This window comes from Pagrus major, chromosome 6, assembly GCF_040436345.1.
Source record: "Pagrus major chromosome 6, Pma_NU_1.0".
NCBI lineage: Eukaryota > Metazoa > Chordata > Actinopteri > Spariformes > Sparidae > Pagrus > Pagrus major.
In genome coordinates, this window is record NC_133220.1 from 29,104,330 (window position 1) to 29,120,745 (window position 16,416).

General features: G+C 40.3%; 2 protein-coding genes across 4 annotated transcripts; both read left to right on the top strand.

Annotated features, from left to right (window-relative positions):
* Positions 1-1,901: 1,901 nt before the first annotated feature.
* On the top strand, positions 1,902-6,280 carry LOC140998574 (glutathione hydrolase 7-like). 3 transcript variants are annotated; one of them, XM_073468891.1, is made up of 15 exons: positions 1,902-2,062; positions 2,234-2,436; positions 2,514-2,665; positions 2,747-2,864; positions 2,944-3,011; positions 3,089-3,162; positions 3,252-3,433; positions 3,548-3,635; positions 3,725-3,855; positions 3,958-4,046; positions 5,071-5,196; positions 5,299-5,416; positions 5,500-5,637; positions 5,730-5,829; positions 5,936-6,280. In XM_073468891.1, the coding sequence occupies exons 1-15, from the start codon at positions 1,933-1,935 to the stop codon at positions 6,085-6,087; spliced, it is 1,869 nt and encodes a 622-aa protein (XP_073324992.1). In that variant the 5' UTR covers positions 1,902-1,932; the 3' UTR covers positions 6,088-6,280. The 3 variants fall into 3 exon arrangements, with proteins under 3 accessions (XP_073324992.1, XP_073324994.1, XP_073324993.1); XM_073468893.1 differs by having other exon boundaries at positions 5,906-5,973; XM_073468892.1 differs by lacking the exon at positions 5,500-5,637.
* Positions 6,281-8,188: 1,908 nt separating this feature from the next.
* cyld2 (cylindromatosis (turban tumor syndrome) 2) lies at positions 8,189-14,701 on the top strand. Its single transcript, XM_073468478.1, has 14 exons — positions 8,189-8,340; positions 8,709-9,219; positions 9,525-9,654; positions 10,124-10,371; positions 10,461-10,626; positions 11,281-11,413; positions 11,953-12,057; positions 12,557-12,636; positions 12,809-12,875; positions 12,961-13,093; positions 13,196-13,304; positions 13,430-13,548; positions 13,636-13,840; positions 14,105-14,701. Exons 2-14 carry the CDS (start codon positions 8,785-8,787, stop codon positions 14,308-14,310), a joined length of 2,136 nt encoding a protein of 711 aa, XP_073324579.1. The 5' UTR covers positions 8,189-8,340; positions 8,709-8,784; the 3' UTR covers positions 14,311-14,701.
* The last annotated feature ends 1,715 nt before the right edge of the window (positions 14,702-16,416 follow it).

The window sequence follows — 16,416 nt, forward strand, 5'->3', positions numbered from 1 at the left end:
TTAGGCTCGTTAAAGGAGTAGGAAATACACTAAGCTTTCTTGCAAAGAGTTGGATGAGAAGATTGATACCACTGATACCACGCGAAATATGAAGCTACCACCAGCAGCAGCTTAGTTAAGCTTAGCACAAAGGCTGGAAACAAACTAAACAGCAAGCGGGGCTCTGTTTAAAGGTTATTCGTACAAAAACAGGTGTTTAAAAGCAATGTTGGGGTTTTACAGGGGGTTATGTGCCAGACTATTTCTTGGTCGGGCAAAGTTACTTCCTGGAGTCTTGTCTTCACTGTGAGGTTGCCAGGCGTTCAGTGGAGACTCCAGGAAGTGACTGTGTCTGGCCAAGAAATAGTCCAGCACATAAACCCCCATAAAACTACAACTTACTGTACAGACATCAAAAACTATTTGAACTAAAAATAATTTCATCAACAAAGCACGGAATGGTTTGGCATACCTTGTCAGCTTTGAACATCTTGGCAGGAATCTCAGAGTCACACCCGCATTTTCTCTGACAGGTGGCGTGTGAGCAGGAGGTACAGTGGCAGACATCTTGTTGCTCACTGTGGGCTTCTTGTTTTTAGTGAAAAACTGTTTGCGGCCACCATCAGGCATTGCCCAGAATAGATCTTACCTCCGTCCATATGTGGCTGATATGGTCACCCCCCTCCTCATGGATCTGACTGTGCTTTACCAGACTGGACTGGAACAGCACAAAATAAAAGTATGATTTATGATATCACACAACACTACTGAACTTACAAGAACAAAAAAAATACTTGTGTCTTAAGGCCGTAAGGTCAAAGGTCAGGTCAATTCTCATGTTTTTAGACTCCTGCTTATTGAAGAGGAGTCCAATCAGCCATATGTAAATATGCTCTGAACACCATCTCCAACATGTACTGTCAGAGGAAATAACCCTCCACCAAAAGGTGCTCTCAACTGCTGAGGAAAGAAATATGTATTTTTGGAGTGAACTCCCAGATGATATGAACCAAATGGGAAGATCGTTTCTCCAACTTTGTTGGCCACAATTTCAGGTAAATTCTGAAATAAAAAGACATGCAGAACAATGTATTACCTTTGCCATTTACATTAAATTCTAAACCACAGTAATTTTTAAAAGCTGTTCCCCTCCAAGCTGTATTAATGACAATATGTAAATAATTAAATCGAAAAAGATGTATCATATGTGTGAAGCAGCTCCACGTTGTCCTCATTACACACCACATGCATACACAGACATATCAAGACACCTTGGCAGGAAGTAAAGGGTTTGATTATACGGCGACTTAGCCTTCCAGTGTGCTAAGAAATCTGAAATAAAAGTGTGTCAACTAAGTACATAGCTCCCATCATAAGGCACACATCATTATTAAAATATTAACAAAAGGATCATTCAACTAAGAGTGTGACTCACAGATGAGATGTATCAATCAATTAGCCGATTTACCTTCAGGAAGAAAGGGAGAAAAACACTTAAAGCCTAAAAAGTTCCCAAAGTAAGTTTACTTGACTAAAAGGAAAGATGTCGTGCTGAAATGTTACTTTGGGAAAGGTGAAAGTCACCCATACAAATACTTACTAAATAGTATTTTAGTAAATAGTAAATTACTCGAGTAAAATGTACTTAAGTATCAAAAGAGATAACAGTAAATAACACATATTGTACTTGGTTTGAAACCTTTTTATACATACAAAAACTAGGACTTTGCAGCTTGTGCTTCATTAATGCATAAAATTGTAATGTCTGAATGACATTGAACTGCTCACGGTTTGACAGCTGTGAATGCTGAGATCTCATTGGTCGGCAGGTAAACGCACCTGCTGTGTTTGATTACATGTTAAACTGTGGGAAAGGGGGAGTTTATTTACTTGTACACTTAAAGGAGGCATGTTGTGTTCTTTTGAGTTAATCCTTGAGTGAATACAGTGAGGATGGATGTTTCTCCTGAGACAAAACTCAACCAGCAATTCACACGCGGTTACAAAAGCTTTGCTGGTTCAACTCAGCTTGCTGATGGCTCATCCCCGAGTGACTTCACCTGGGACCTGAATAAAAATTATGGTGAGAGGAAACAGACATGATGTCAACATTGTGGGTGTAAATCACCTGATTAGATCTCAAGGGAGAAAATGGGCAGGATCTCTGAGTCTTGAGGACCATTTGCATCTTTGAAAACTCAAACATTTCCACTATGTTGAAGGTTCAAACTTTGTCTCCTTGCTGCTGCCACAGACTTCAGCCACCTCCCAAAGGAGATCCCTCTCAAACAGCTTGTCTCTGGTAGCCCGTATGTATCCCACCGAAGCCTGTCCGATCTCAAACAGACAGACGAGGACGGCCCCAGGCAGGACAAACGTGTTTGTGTTGTGTTTTTCACCTTTGCTATTGGAGTGACCGTTGCTCTGATCCTGCATATTTACATTATGGGGAGTCTGGTATGTCATGCATGTAAAATATGCAAGTATTTACCAAAACTGCATTATGTAACCTCACTACAGTTACTTCCTCTCAGGCATTTGTGAAAGGTGTGTCAGCGTCGGATCACAAGCTCTGCACTGCACTCAGCCAGAGAGTCCTTCATGATGGTGGATCCAGTGTGGATGCAGCCATTGCTGCCGCCCTGTGTTTGGGTGTTGTGCATCCACATGCATCAGGTATTGGTGGGTATGTGACTAGCTAATTAATATACTTAACATAAATGTGTCTGATCACAAATTCATCCTTAACTCGTTGTCTTTTCTTCAGAGGTGGGGTGATGATGGTTCATGACATCAAGAAAAATGAGACCAGGGTGATAAATTTTCAGGGAACTGCACCTAAAACTCTTAAAGAAGAGATGCTGCAAAATGTTTCAGAAGTTAAGGTGATAAAGAGGTGGAGGGGGGGGCAACAATTCATCATTTTTTAGTGTTATTATTTATAATTTTCCTTCATTTATTCAGGCAGGTTTGCAGGTGGGAGTGCCAGGTATGCTCCGAGGGTTACATCACGCTCACAGCCTGTATGGGAGGTAAATGAGTTCAGATAAGGTGAAATTTAATCTGGTGTTTATTAAGTCAAACACGTCTAACCACAAAATCTCTGCAGGTTCTCATGGGAGGATGTGGTCACCAGAGCTGCTGCTGTTGCCAAAGAAGGTTTCAATGTCTCTTTCAGTCTCGGTGAGTTTAACCACTGACTCGTTATATTTTACGATGATGTCGCCTGAAGGTGATACACCCGGATGTGACTCATTTATGTCATTCCGCAGCTGAGGCTATAACGAAGGTAAAAGGGGAGCGGCTGTCGCAGCGTTTCATGGACATGTTCCTCCCGGGTGGCCAAGCTCTGCGTCCTGGGTCATTTGTGAGGATGCCAGGTCTGGCTGGAGTCATGGAGGCCGGCCTATGGAACTTCTATGAGGGGAACTTCTCGCAGGAGATGGAGGATGAGGTGATTGACATCCACATATTAAATGAACCTGGTTTTCATAAGCAAAATTATAGGGTAAAGTTTGCTACAATCATTCAAATGTCAATGATTTAACATCTGTGTTTTCATACAAAGGTACGAGCTAATGGAGGGGTCCTGAGCAGAGACGACATCAGTAACTACAATGTGCAGGTGGAGCAGCCAGTGGAAGGCCTGTACAATGGTAAAAACTAGACTTTGCTCAACAATACACTGAATGGCAGTGAATGCATTCTTGATGCCTTCATCTGTATTGTGTTACTCTTGTCTCAGAATTTATCACTTGGGTTCCTCCTCCCCCGTCTGCTGGTGCAGCGTTGATATCAGCCCTCAATCTTTTGGAAGGCTTCCATCTCACTGAGAACAATAACACAGAAAATCAAACATACCAGCGGATTGCTGAGGTGCTGATTACCAAACTCAGATATTAAAATGTTCTTTTATATTATGGCCTGGTCAAAATAATAGCACTCCTACATAAAAGTGATTTATTTCTCTCCATTCAGGCTCTGAAAGCAGCTTTGGCTATGGCCAGTGGTTTGGGTGACCCTAAGTATAACCCTTCAGTGACTGAGCTGCTCTCTGACATGCTGAGGTAAACAATGAGGAATCAGTGATTAATCACACTATGTAATCTTGATTAACTGATCATTGTTTGTCTATGAGAACTGTCAGCATGTGGGGCACAGGCCCATTTGGCTTCTTTTGTGTGTGTGAAAAAAGACTGAATTGATTAAAGGGTGGCTCAGGCAATTTTACTGGTTAAAGTGTGTTTACAGGGAGTACTACTGCATAAAGTGACATAAAACGAGAAGAAGAAGCAGCATGTAATCTGATAAACTGCCTCCAGGGATGTCACTCAGTGGTTAAGTCACATTGTATGTGATGTAGGCACCAGATTTTGAAAAGCAGTCCACTGGTCTAACACTGCACTCTTACAACAATGACTCATTATGGACAGTTTAAAAACAAATGATTAAAATCAGTACAGCAGAACCAGAAATTAGTTTTATTCCACGCATTCTTCTCCTTTTTTAAAACCTGGCACCTACATTACCCACAATGCAAGTCAGCCATTGGACCAGTTTATCAGATTACATGCAGCTTCCTCTGGAACCATAAAAGGCTTTACACTACTACTTTTTCACATATACAGTTGCACTCCCCTAGACCAGTAAACACACTTTAATGTGTGAAATTGGTTACCATTCAATGGATTATCAAAATTAGTTTGCCAATAACAGTGAAAAATTATTCATTTCAATTCAAGGAGCTATATTGACATTGAATAGACGGTTAAATAGCCAAAATCTCCAACAACAAATATAGAAAAGAAATACAGAAAAGTGAAAATAACTTATAAACTTACTAAAACTACTTTTTATTGAGTAGTGTAGTGGTAGTAGTATTTGTGTAATTATATATATATTTAAAAAATACACATAAGGAGAACTGTATAAACATTGCAAGTTTTTTAGGTGTGTGTGTGTGTGTGTGTGTTTTATAATATTCTCATATTTTGGTGACATTATGGACTGCCAACTCTACTGCGCAACACAAAACTGACTTATCAGTACATCAGGAAAATTCTGCTCATTTTCTCTCTGCTCTCACTAAAGTAAGAGTCAAACTGAAGCGCTACATCAGAGGGTCAAGTACTCCACTGTCCGCTCCCTGCAGACAGAGCTGATGGCTGGACAAGTGGCGGTGATGGGACCAGATGACATCATGGTGTCACTGGCCAGGTGACAGTAGTCTGACATGATTGCATCAGGATGATATGTGTGGTATGTGCTGCAGGGCTCAATGACTATTTTATCTTATGTCTTGTCTTTATGATCTGGCAGCTCCTTGAGCAGGCCATTCGGGAGCAGAATGGTAACACGGTCAGGTGTCATTCTCAACAGCCTCATTCTTGACTTCTCCTGGCCAAACAAAACACACGGGCAACTCTTCACCAACCAGGTACATTAGAAATCTCCCCCAATAAAAATGAGTGACAAAGCATTGTTTTAAATTTAGCTCGCTGTTTGAACTTGGTGCTACAGAACAACAGAGTCCAGCCAGGCAAGAGGCCCCTATCATTGCTCCTGCCCACAATAGTGCTGCCAGTGTGGAATAAATGTGGGATCTACGCAGCACTAAGCAGTTCAGGTGGACAACAGAGTTTGAGTGTTGTCACCCAGGTTTGATTACTTTACACTATAAAGGTTTAATTTAGCACATCTAAATGATACTCCTTGATTAATTTACTGACAGAGACCTTTGTGTGCTTTAGGTGTTGATTCGTGCACTGTCCCTCCATGAAGAGAAAAACGACAGACTCTCCCTGACGAGACTCCACCCCAAACTCCAGCCAAGCAGACTTCTAGCTGACTGTAAGTATGAGACAATATTTTGTAGTTGACCTTTGCTTTTATTAGTATTACATTAGTCATTTCTCCATTTTAATAGTTTCTTGATTTCCCAATTCTCCCTCATCAGCTAAATTTCCAGAAGAGGGTGTGCAGTTTCTGGATGAAAGAGGCCACAAAGTTCAAGGAGTGAAGACAAACTCTGCTGTCCAGGGGGTCATGAGGAACAAAGATACCATTACGGCCATAGTACTACCTCAATTATCTGATGGTTTATTATAGCTTAATTGATGTCATGAACTTTCGTTAATAGGACATTTTATAAAGCAATGGTATCCGGACAAGCTTGTTTGACTGTATGATGTAAGTTTGTGGTTGTTGTTTTCCAGTGTTGGATTGTCTTAAGTTGTTTTGATCACCAGCCAACGGAGGGCACTCCTCCTACAGGTACTTCTATTAAATAGGAGAAAATTGTCTAGTCATGTGATGTCTGACCTTATCACACTTGAGCTCTAATCTGATATTTCTTCATGGACTTTTAAATAAATGATTACAGACAGAGGTTTATGCTGGTTGAGGACACACATGGTTACTGAGCATATGCAAGCTGAACAAAATGAGGGCTGTTGCGTAAAAGTGACTGATGTGCTGTCAAGATACTGTCAGACAGTCATACCAGCTGAATCACAAGGTAGGACATGTCACATGCGTTCAGTCTGTGTGCAGACAAACATGTCACTCAGAATGTTGCACTCCAGCCATTGGTTAGCCTACTTTGCTTGGTATGTGTTGACCATGTTTGGGGAGTAATGTCAGGATATGGTGACCTATGATAATGGAGACTTGCTGTCTTCATCGAACCATACTCTGAGAAATTAAGCTGCAGTGGAGTTTTGGGATTTATTTTGATGTCTAATCTGACGATATAGTACAGTTTATGTCAGAAAGGACGAGAAGACAAATGTGTCACTACATTTTAAAGGGGCTACTGCTTAACTTTTTCTGTCTCAACACATCAATAACACAATGTAGATGGATGCCTAAGTCAGTATTCACACAATATTTACCTAGTGATGGAAAGTACGATTTTGGACTTTTCTTGAATATTTCAATTCTCTGTTACTTCCACTCATTTTGGAGACAAATAATTTACTCTACTACATTTTTTTGATAACCTTAGTCACTAGTTATTATTGAGTTAAAGGGGCACTTTGTAGTTTTGGAGAAGAAATTCAATGTCAGAATTTTGTAAAGCTCTTTAAGATAGATAGATAGATATAAGATTTAAGATCACTTTGTTTATTCAGTTTATTCAGTCATGAAAACAAAGAGATTGTTTATTTAGTTTGTTGAGGCATAAAAAAAAATCTTTCTCTTCTTATCCAATAACTAGTATTGGATAAAAATAAAAACTCTGATTCCGCTAATCCGAGAAATGCTGTATATAGGATCTGATAATTGGCAAGGCTGATAATCAGTCAACCCTTACGACGGTACATATCACAAATATATCACTTGTACTTTTGATACTTAAGTATAATAAATATCAGATGTTTTGAGACTTTTATTCAAGTACTATTTGTATGCGTCACTTTTACCAAACTAATATTTTCACATGATATCTTTACTTTTCCTCAAGTATGACTTAAGGGTTCTTTTTACAACACCAGCCTATATATTTTAAAGGTATATGCATTTCCCTTAATAAATCCACAAACAGAAGAAAATGTTGCACTTTTAAAATCAAAGAATGAATTTAATCTAGCATCATTTTCACTTTTGCACTCCACTTGTTGCACAGTCATTCTCAGTTTTGAGTTGGGGTGGGTGGGATCGACCAAAAAATATCCATATTACCAATACTTCATACTCCTTTTGTAGAACGTGAGATGAGCCTCATCTGGAGCTACTTCACAGCTGTAAATGAAGGAGGGAAATGCCTCATCAGCACTCAGACAGTGTTTAGTATCGGGGGTCTGGAGTCTTTTCAGAGAGGAAGGGAATATCCAGGTATATACAGTAAAATAAATGTTTTAGTCAAACAGATCATCATATAGTGAGCCCACTGGAACTTATTATCTAAATGAATCATTTTAATAAATCTGAAAAAAATACCTCAAACCTGAAATATGAAAATGGCTGAATATAGTAACCTTTTTAAATATAACATTATATTATAATTATTATTATATATAATAACGTTTTCGTATGTATGCACTTTCACTTTACATGAATAAAATAAATATATGTGTGTAAATATATGTTTGTTACAGTCGGTGACTTCGTGTCCAATGAGCAGCCGCTCGCGCTCATGTGGGCAGTTTTGGGGCGGACAGGTTGAGAGCTGCCGAGGGGGCGGTCACGGTCACAGGCAGGTCAGTATTTAAATGTCTGCGGCTCACCTCGGAGCTTCCATGTTAGACAGGAGGAAGAGGAGAGCTGACGCGGCAGGAGTCATCTGCTTGTACCAGCAATTAGTTACAGCAACAATTAAGAAACCTGTCGCGGAGTAATAGTTTTGGACAAGTAAGAACAGTAAGTAAACACAGAGACTCTCGATGAATTTCAGTAAATGTGTTGGAGGAACGTCACAGAGCAGCTCGGTTTGTTTATTCACAGAGGTGGAGCATCATAGATCCCATTATCAAGCTGGCTCCAGCAGGGACTTGTGTTAACAACGTTATTTATTTACTATTTTAAAGTATTAGTCATTTTATATACTCGTATACGCTTTTCTTGTTGTGGTTTTTGTATTAGCAGTGACACAGTGAGTGCTTTCAGCCAAGAAAATGTATTTTTTATTCGTCATTCGTGTACAATTTACTTTCTCCAAACTTAGTTAAGTAGTTCCAGCTCGGGGTGTTGTTAGGCTACAGTAATGTACTCCTGTTTTATCTCCACAGGGTTTAAATACGCACAACACCTGCTTGAACACCGTTAAACTAACTAAGTCTGTGCAGCTGGAGACAAGTGGTTTCAATGGAGCCCAGAACTGTAGTAAAGGACAAGTTTTTCATCGTGATACGCGGGAAGTCGAGGAAAGGCTTCAGCCGCGGATGTATCGGCCGTGTGGAGGCAGAGACGCAGCGCGGGGAGCTGATGGGGCTGCTGTACTCCGGAGGCAGCAACGCAGGGAGCCCCAAGAGCGGAGGCATGGTGAGGAGTGAGGACACGTACCCTCTGACCCGACACCAGGCCCAGCTACTGCTCTTCATCGCCTCCGTAAGCAAACGCCTGGAGCTGCTGTGTAACCCACAGCTGTTTGCCGCCATCTGTGAGCTGTCTCAGGATGACCTGGTGGTGGTGAAGCACAAGAAGGGACACCTGCCCGGCTTGGTGAAAAACCTCATGCAAGTCGGGAAGAAGGAGAACAAGGACGACCTGTACATGCTGGGCTTTGAGGTGGAACCTGTGGTGGGTAGAGTTGTTGTGTGTGTGTGTGTGGGGGGGGGGGGGGTCTGGGTTCAAGAACAAGGTAGCAGAGACACTGTTATAATTACCAGGTTTCACTGAAGGTATTCATTGCAGACATGCTCTAATGTAACCTCAAGAAATTTAGTAATGCTGTGTCATCACCACTGATCTGTGTCTTTAGTCAAACTTATCAGTCAAAAGATTGCCAGAGAGATGAGTAACTTTCAGTGTCACGAGCGCACCAGTGTTTATCTGTGTTCTGTACATCTGACTGTTGCATCTGTTTCTCTTTGTCTTCCTTGTAGGACTATGGTAGCAATTTGTCATCCAAGAAAGCTGCTCCTCTGCCCCTGTTCAGTGCTGCAGACATCGTCCAGGTGGTCCCATCTTACTCCACTCCCCTCGGACTGCACTGGAAAGACGGCCAATGTGGAAGTACGTAAAGGGGTCAGAGTCAAAATCAGTATATAGTGTTTCTGAAACACAAGATTATTGGTTGTGATGAATCTAAGTTTATCAAATCCCATGAGATAAACTTCCCACAGAAATTATTCAAAATTAATTTTGGTGCAAAAACAACCCAAGTCCCCTCCCCATCCAGTCAGCCAATATAATCCCACCCTTGACCATTTTTAAAAATACCTGTGACTCTGGGGGGGGGGGGGGGAGCGAGCTGAAGATGCGTCCCCAGAACACAACTGGAATAACTGGTCCTGTTGCTCTGGAATGCAACTCAGCAAATTGTCTGGTTTTTGTACATTGTGCCCTCTGAGCTGTCTGCATACCTCATGTTGCCTGTTTTGCAATCTGATGAGGCCACTCGTGACAAGACGCCAAAAAATGTCATATGACTTTCTAACCATCAGCCTCTCAACACCCGCATATCCTCCATACCTCTCCGCAGGTCTAAACGAAAAAGCGGTGACGCGCATCAACTCCATGCCGTCTATAGGCTCCCGTGCACGACAACTGAGCGAGAACCATAGGGAGCAGACTGTCATTCGGACCCAAAGTTTGAGATCATCTCATGTGACTTTGGAGGTGGGATCCATGGTGGAGGTGGTGTCCAACTCGGGGATCACAGTGTATGGAGTGGTCCAGTGGTTGGGGACCCCTGGAGGGAAGACTGGTGAATGGGCTGGGATTGAATTGGTGAGTGACTCAGATTTTGTACAGTTCCATTTCCTTTTGGTTTTGGGCATAAAGGACTCCATATCTGATTTGGTTTTCATTGTTTTCAGGAATACGATGTGAACGGCTGCTCTGATGGGCAGTATGGAGGCCAGAGGTATTTCACCTGCAAAGGAGGCAGAGCATTGTTTGTTCCCGTCACAAAGTGCAGCCCTGACAGCAGGTTCTTCTCTTCAACAGGAAAGGAAACCCCCAAACCCACCGAAATACCTCCAGGTTAGACAATTCTCCTAAGTTTGATGGACAACTGTACACAAGCAGTTCAAATTTACACATTACACATATTCTATTCTATAATGACATATTATTTTCTTAATGTTTCTCCCTGAAGTGTTCTACAAAGTAAAAAAAAAAAAAAAATTAAATTGTACTTTACTTCCCTCCCAGTCGTCTATTCTAAAGTGCTCTGCCAGATGTTTTGCAAGTTTTCACTTAAAGCTTAAGGGATGGATGTTTTTCATTTCTCTCGTTATTTACATTTGCGCATCACAAAACTCACAGGATAAGATCTTTTGCATCCTAATGAAGTGTCACAGTAGGGTTGTACCCAAGTGAAAAAAAACGGCCTGACATTGCTATCACACCCTTCTGCCTCAGGCAGGAGTTAGTTCAGAGACATGATGCCAATTACACCTGAAACAATGCACGGGTTGTGACATTACTTATCAGTGGAACATGTGTGACAGTCCTGTGAACTTCTTTGTAAAAGCAAATTAATCATTGTCCATGAAGGCCTGTTTGATAATACAGTTTGTGTGTTTACGCCCAGTGAGAAGCTACATTTCCCAGCTGCAGGTGAAATGATGATCTGTGTTCCAATGTTATTTTAATAACAACATTTGTTCCTGTATGTTTGCTTACTCCTATCAGTTCCACCATTTGAGGAGTCAGAGGAGCATGCACCACCTATCCCTGAATCAGAGGCCTCGTCTTTGTTAGTGGGAAAAATGAAGGGGATTCAGGGTCATATCAACTCCTGTTACCTTGATACCACACTCTTCAGGTAAAACCAGCTTAATGCTCCTCCGGGCATTGTTTCTCAAGTATCACACCTTTGCAAATTCAGCTCAGATTTACTTCACTTTCAGTCATTTTATTTAGCGTATGTAATGTAGAACTAGAGAAGGAATTTCTGGAAAAGAGGCAGTGTGAATGCTCGACGTCTGACGCAAAACTGCATTGCTGGCTGTGATTTGTATGGAAAAGCAGCTCAAATGTGATAGATATGGAACATTTTATAGTTTGAATAAAGTTTCTAGCTGAAAGTATGAATGAGTTGATGAGAGTTGAAAAAGTGTGAAGCGTAAATAAGATAAGTAAAAACAAGAATGTCCTAATGTAGCTGAATATTTGATGTTGCTGTGTTTAAAATGTGGAACCAGTTAACTAGTTAAATGCCCAAAAAGCAGTATGTGACTAAAACAAGAATTTGTTTGTGTAGAAGAACAAATAAATGTCTTCAGCATTCACAACAACTAAATGAGCATGGTGAACTGTATTCAGATACGTGCAGAGTTGGTAAAACTGTTTTTCTCTCTCCAGTTTGTTCAGCTCATCTGTGACCCTGGATAATATCTGTCAGAAGCCTGCTGACACAGAGCAACCCGTAACCTGCACTCTCAGAAAAATAGTGAACCGTCTACGCAGGTATAAACACTGTTGTCAGGACAGTCTTGCCTTGTGCTATCATCTAGTTTGCAAAACAAGAACACTGTGACATGTTACATAATCTCTACTGGTAAACATACTTTCTTTCTTAATGATACTCTGTATTTACTAGCTCAGTGGTTCTCAAACTTTTTTAAGTCAGGAACCCCTTAATTGACACAAATTAGACCCCAATTGATAAGATATTGTGTTTGACAAGAATTTTGTATCACAAAGAGTAAATGAAATCCATGACCAGACTAGGTGTACATTCTGACATTGTGTTATATATGGAGGGAATTATACTGAAAATAAATTATTGCCCATTTACTTGAGCTCCCAACTTGGAGAACCACTGAAGTAGCTAATGCAAAAAAAAGTGCATATACTTTAAGTTTACGTAAGAGGGTGTGTCTTTTGTGTTTACCCTTGATTGTTTTGGTGTATGCAGCTAATTCAGTGTGTGTGTGCTTACTGATAGCTAATTTCTATATTGCAGACAAGGGTTTGTCCCTGCTGAGAGTGTGATGAATTTCCGTAAACAGCTTGGGTGCGACACCTTCCAAACAGAGGAAAAAGGTACACACTCAGATTTGTAACATGCATTGTTAAAAATGTATTTTAATAGAAGGGCTTTAGTTATTGCAGAATAATATACTGAAGCCTACTGTTATAGTTCTATATGTTTTTAAATTTGTTTTTCATTTTTAACAAAAGTTTTAACAAGTTTTAAATCTTTCCTTCACTGCAGACCCAGAGGAGTTCATCACAGTCCTCTTTCAGAAGGTGCTTTGCATGGAGCCGCTGCTCAAGCTCAGGTAGGGTCTTGAGCCACAAACTATTCAAAATATTGTCCTGCTTGACTTCATAAAGTGTAGTTATTTAAATTATGTTTCTTTTTAGATCAAGAGGAGAAAGATCTGAGGGTGCCTACACTTTCCAGATCTTTCTGGAAAAAGAACAGATTGGACGGATTCCCTCTGTCCAGCAGCTGCTGGACACATCCTGTCTGTTCGGTGATCTCAAGTTTGAAGAGGTGAGCATGCTCCTCCTTTAGAGAGCAGCCCCAATGGGTTTATCAAGTTTTTGTCTCTACAATCACGTAACCCAAATGTTGCCTTTTCTGTTCCTCCAACAGATGCCGTCCCTTCTAATGGTTCAAATGCCAAGGTTTGGAAACAAGTATAAGATGTTTTCTCATATCATTCCTTCCACTGAGCTGGACATCACAGATCTCCTATACAACTGTGAGTAGCACAGATGATCAACACTGAAGTAAATCGTATATAATGTGAATGGAATCCCTTTTTTAATATAGTGTTTTTTTGAAGAGCTGAAAGTTGCTTACAGATCGCCTACATTTTCCCAACAGCTCCAAGGGAATGCTTTGTATGTGGGCATTTGGCAGAACACGAGTGTGTACAGTGTCTACCCGATCACAAACTGCAGCCAGGGAGAGTCAAGCAGTATTGCACTACGTGCAACACACAGGTAATTTTTAATGTTTTTAGGCCTTTTTAAATGTCAAGTATCCAACTCTGCAGACCTGTAGTGTTAAACTTTCTACTTTTCTTTCAGGTGCACACCCATCCTTCACGACAGGGTCACCTCCCCAAAGCTCTCACAGTACCAGACGATGTAGCCTCCCACAGTCCTGTGCCCAGACACATGATGAAGCTGTTTGCTGTGCTCTGCATTCAAACTAGCCACTATGTGTCCTTTGTCAAATATGGCCCTGATCCTCACTCCTGGCTCTTCTTTGACTGCATGGCAGACAGACGTGGTAAGATAGATTTCACCTTGTTTTGTTTATTTGAATAAATTGATAAATTGATCTTTTCCTCTGTTACTACCAAACAAGTCATTTTTTTCTGATGTTCGTGCAAACCATGACTTATTTTGGTTTTTCTATAAGTGGTCACACATGATGGCCATATTTGCTGATAATGCAGCCTCCACGAAATTAGATAAAGCTATGCTCTGACGTCTATGGTCGTTATCTCTTCTTGAGCTGATGTCTAATCTTAAGGCTCCTCTTCCTTAAAAGGTGATGATCAGCATGGCTACAACATTCCCGAGATCAGAGTGTGTCCGGAGCTGGGTGACTTCCTGTCCCAGCCGGAGGAGCAGCTGGCTCAGGCTAACCCCACCCAAACTCCTGAACTGGTGTGTAGGCTGCTGTGTGACTCCTACATGTTTTTATACCAGAACCCGAACAAACCACTTTCAAAGCCCGACCAACAGGAGTCTTAAATGCATGCAAGGACGAGGACACAACGTTCCCATAACAGTGCCTTTAATAACCTTGCATCTCTGCTTAATCAGCAAGATTGTGTGTTTGTTGTTATTACATCCAAACAGCAGGAACTGTAATGGATGCTTTTAACATCATGGGATAAAACAATATTGTAGTTAAGAAATTTGAATGATCTCAGTCAAAGGTGATTTTGTAAGGAGGGAAAGGAATGAGCAGTAAAAATATACCAGCCTGCAGCCCTCTTCATTTCCCTCTTTTTCCTTTTCAATTACTTTTTGTTGTTGCACTGTGTTATTTATATCAACATTTGTAAAGGAAATTTTTGCTTGCCGGTGATTTTCATGAATTTAACTTTAACTTACCCCATAATAAATGCATAAGAACAAAGTCCACTCTGTCTCTGTCAGCTGTGACATCAAATTAACTAAATGAAGTTTGAAGAGTACATGTATGGTTGTCCTGCATTTACTGGGAACAGATCCACTGTGCAGATTTTACAAGTGCATATTACTGGATTTGTAATGCAGCCTTTTCTGACAATCTGACAAAAACAAGTTAAAATATCTTATATTTGATAAAATTATTTCTATTAGTTTGAATCACACAGAAGCTGCTTAAGAAGACACACCACTACCGTCTGTCATCATGTTTATTAGCAGCCTTTTACTGTGTGGAATAATAGGTTTTGATCCGTTCAATCAACTACATCTAAGACTATTTTAAGACAAAAGTATTCACTTAAGATTCTAGCCACACCAGAAAATTGTGATAGTAGCATGTAAGGACTGGTGGATCTTAATAGGTAATATTATGGACTGAAATGCCCTCTTGTGGACAAAAATGAGTTTGCGCGTAACATTATTCACTCAGCCCCACAAGTCTGATTCATTTTTATGCCAAAACAAACTCTTTGTTTTCATGACTGAATAAACTGAATAAACAAACTGACCTTTTTAAAGGGCAACACAATTTCATACTGTTTTACTTTGTGGCGGACCCTGCCACCTTTCTAGCTTGAAACAGTGTTCTGGGGACCTTATTTTCCTCTAAAACAGCTTGTTTAGTTATGGAGGTAGTAGTTTAGTTATGGGAAAAAATAATATTTTTTTTGTTTTTGTCATTGTAAATTCATATTTACAATGATATTGACACATAATATTCAACAATTAATATTGTAAATGTTAAAATTCTGAGTTTGAATTTCTTCTCCAAAACTAGAAAGTGCCCCTTTATCTGAGACGTTTTCTTGTTACGACTGTGTGCGCATGTACGGTATGTAAGGTCATCAGTCCACAGCGTTATTCTCATAATCTCTGAGGGAAAACTGTTGATGAAAAACATTTTAAAAACTATTGGCTCTAAATGATCATTTGCAGCATGATGTTTAAAAAACATGAACACGCAAGCTACTATGTTGTTGTGTTGGCCTATAACTAATATCAAAATAATACTAAAATACTGAAGTTTTTAAATGCTATTCTGTGTATTCTGATCAGATTTACATTTGTTCAGTGGCCGTCTGTCAGCCAGCTTGGAATCTCACTAAAAACACAACAATTTTCATTCATTTCAGGTGTTTTTTATGTTATCCTGAACCACACTTTCAACTTTCAACTCACTCATCAGCTATAGTGTAGACCTCTCTTCCTTTAAGTTGTTATTTGATCAGCCTGTTGGCTCTCAAGGTTGTGGAGGGCAGAACGGGCTCATGCTGCCTACATACCACATATTCTGGCCTACACCATGTTTGAAATCACTACAAGCACAACACTATTCCAAGGCCTTGAGGGCAGCCTACGTTTAACCCTCTAACATGTTAATTTCTGCTAATGATGCCTGTAATATGTTTCATGTGTGCCATTAGACAAACCAAGACAAGACAACTTGATATACATAAATGACAGAAGGGTGAGTGAGGTCACAAAAGTATTCTGTCTGAAGGGACAGACATCTTCAGACATGATGATAATTATATATCTATTATAGATTAAATAAATATCTATCAGTGTCATCATAGTTGTACATAATGTAGCCTATATAGACATATACATGCATGTACTGCAAATATCCACCTTCTTCATGTACTGTATAAAGTAACCCAT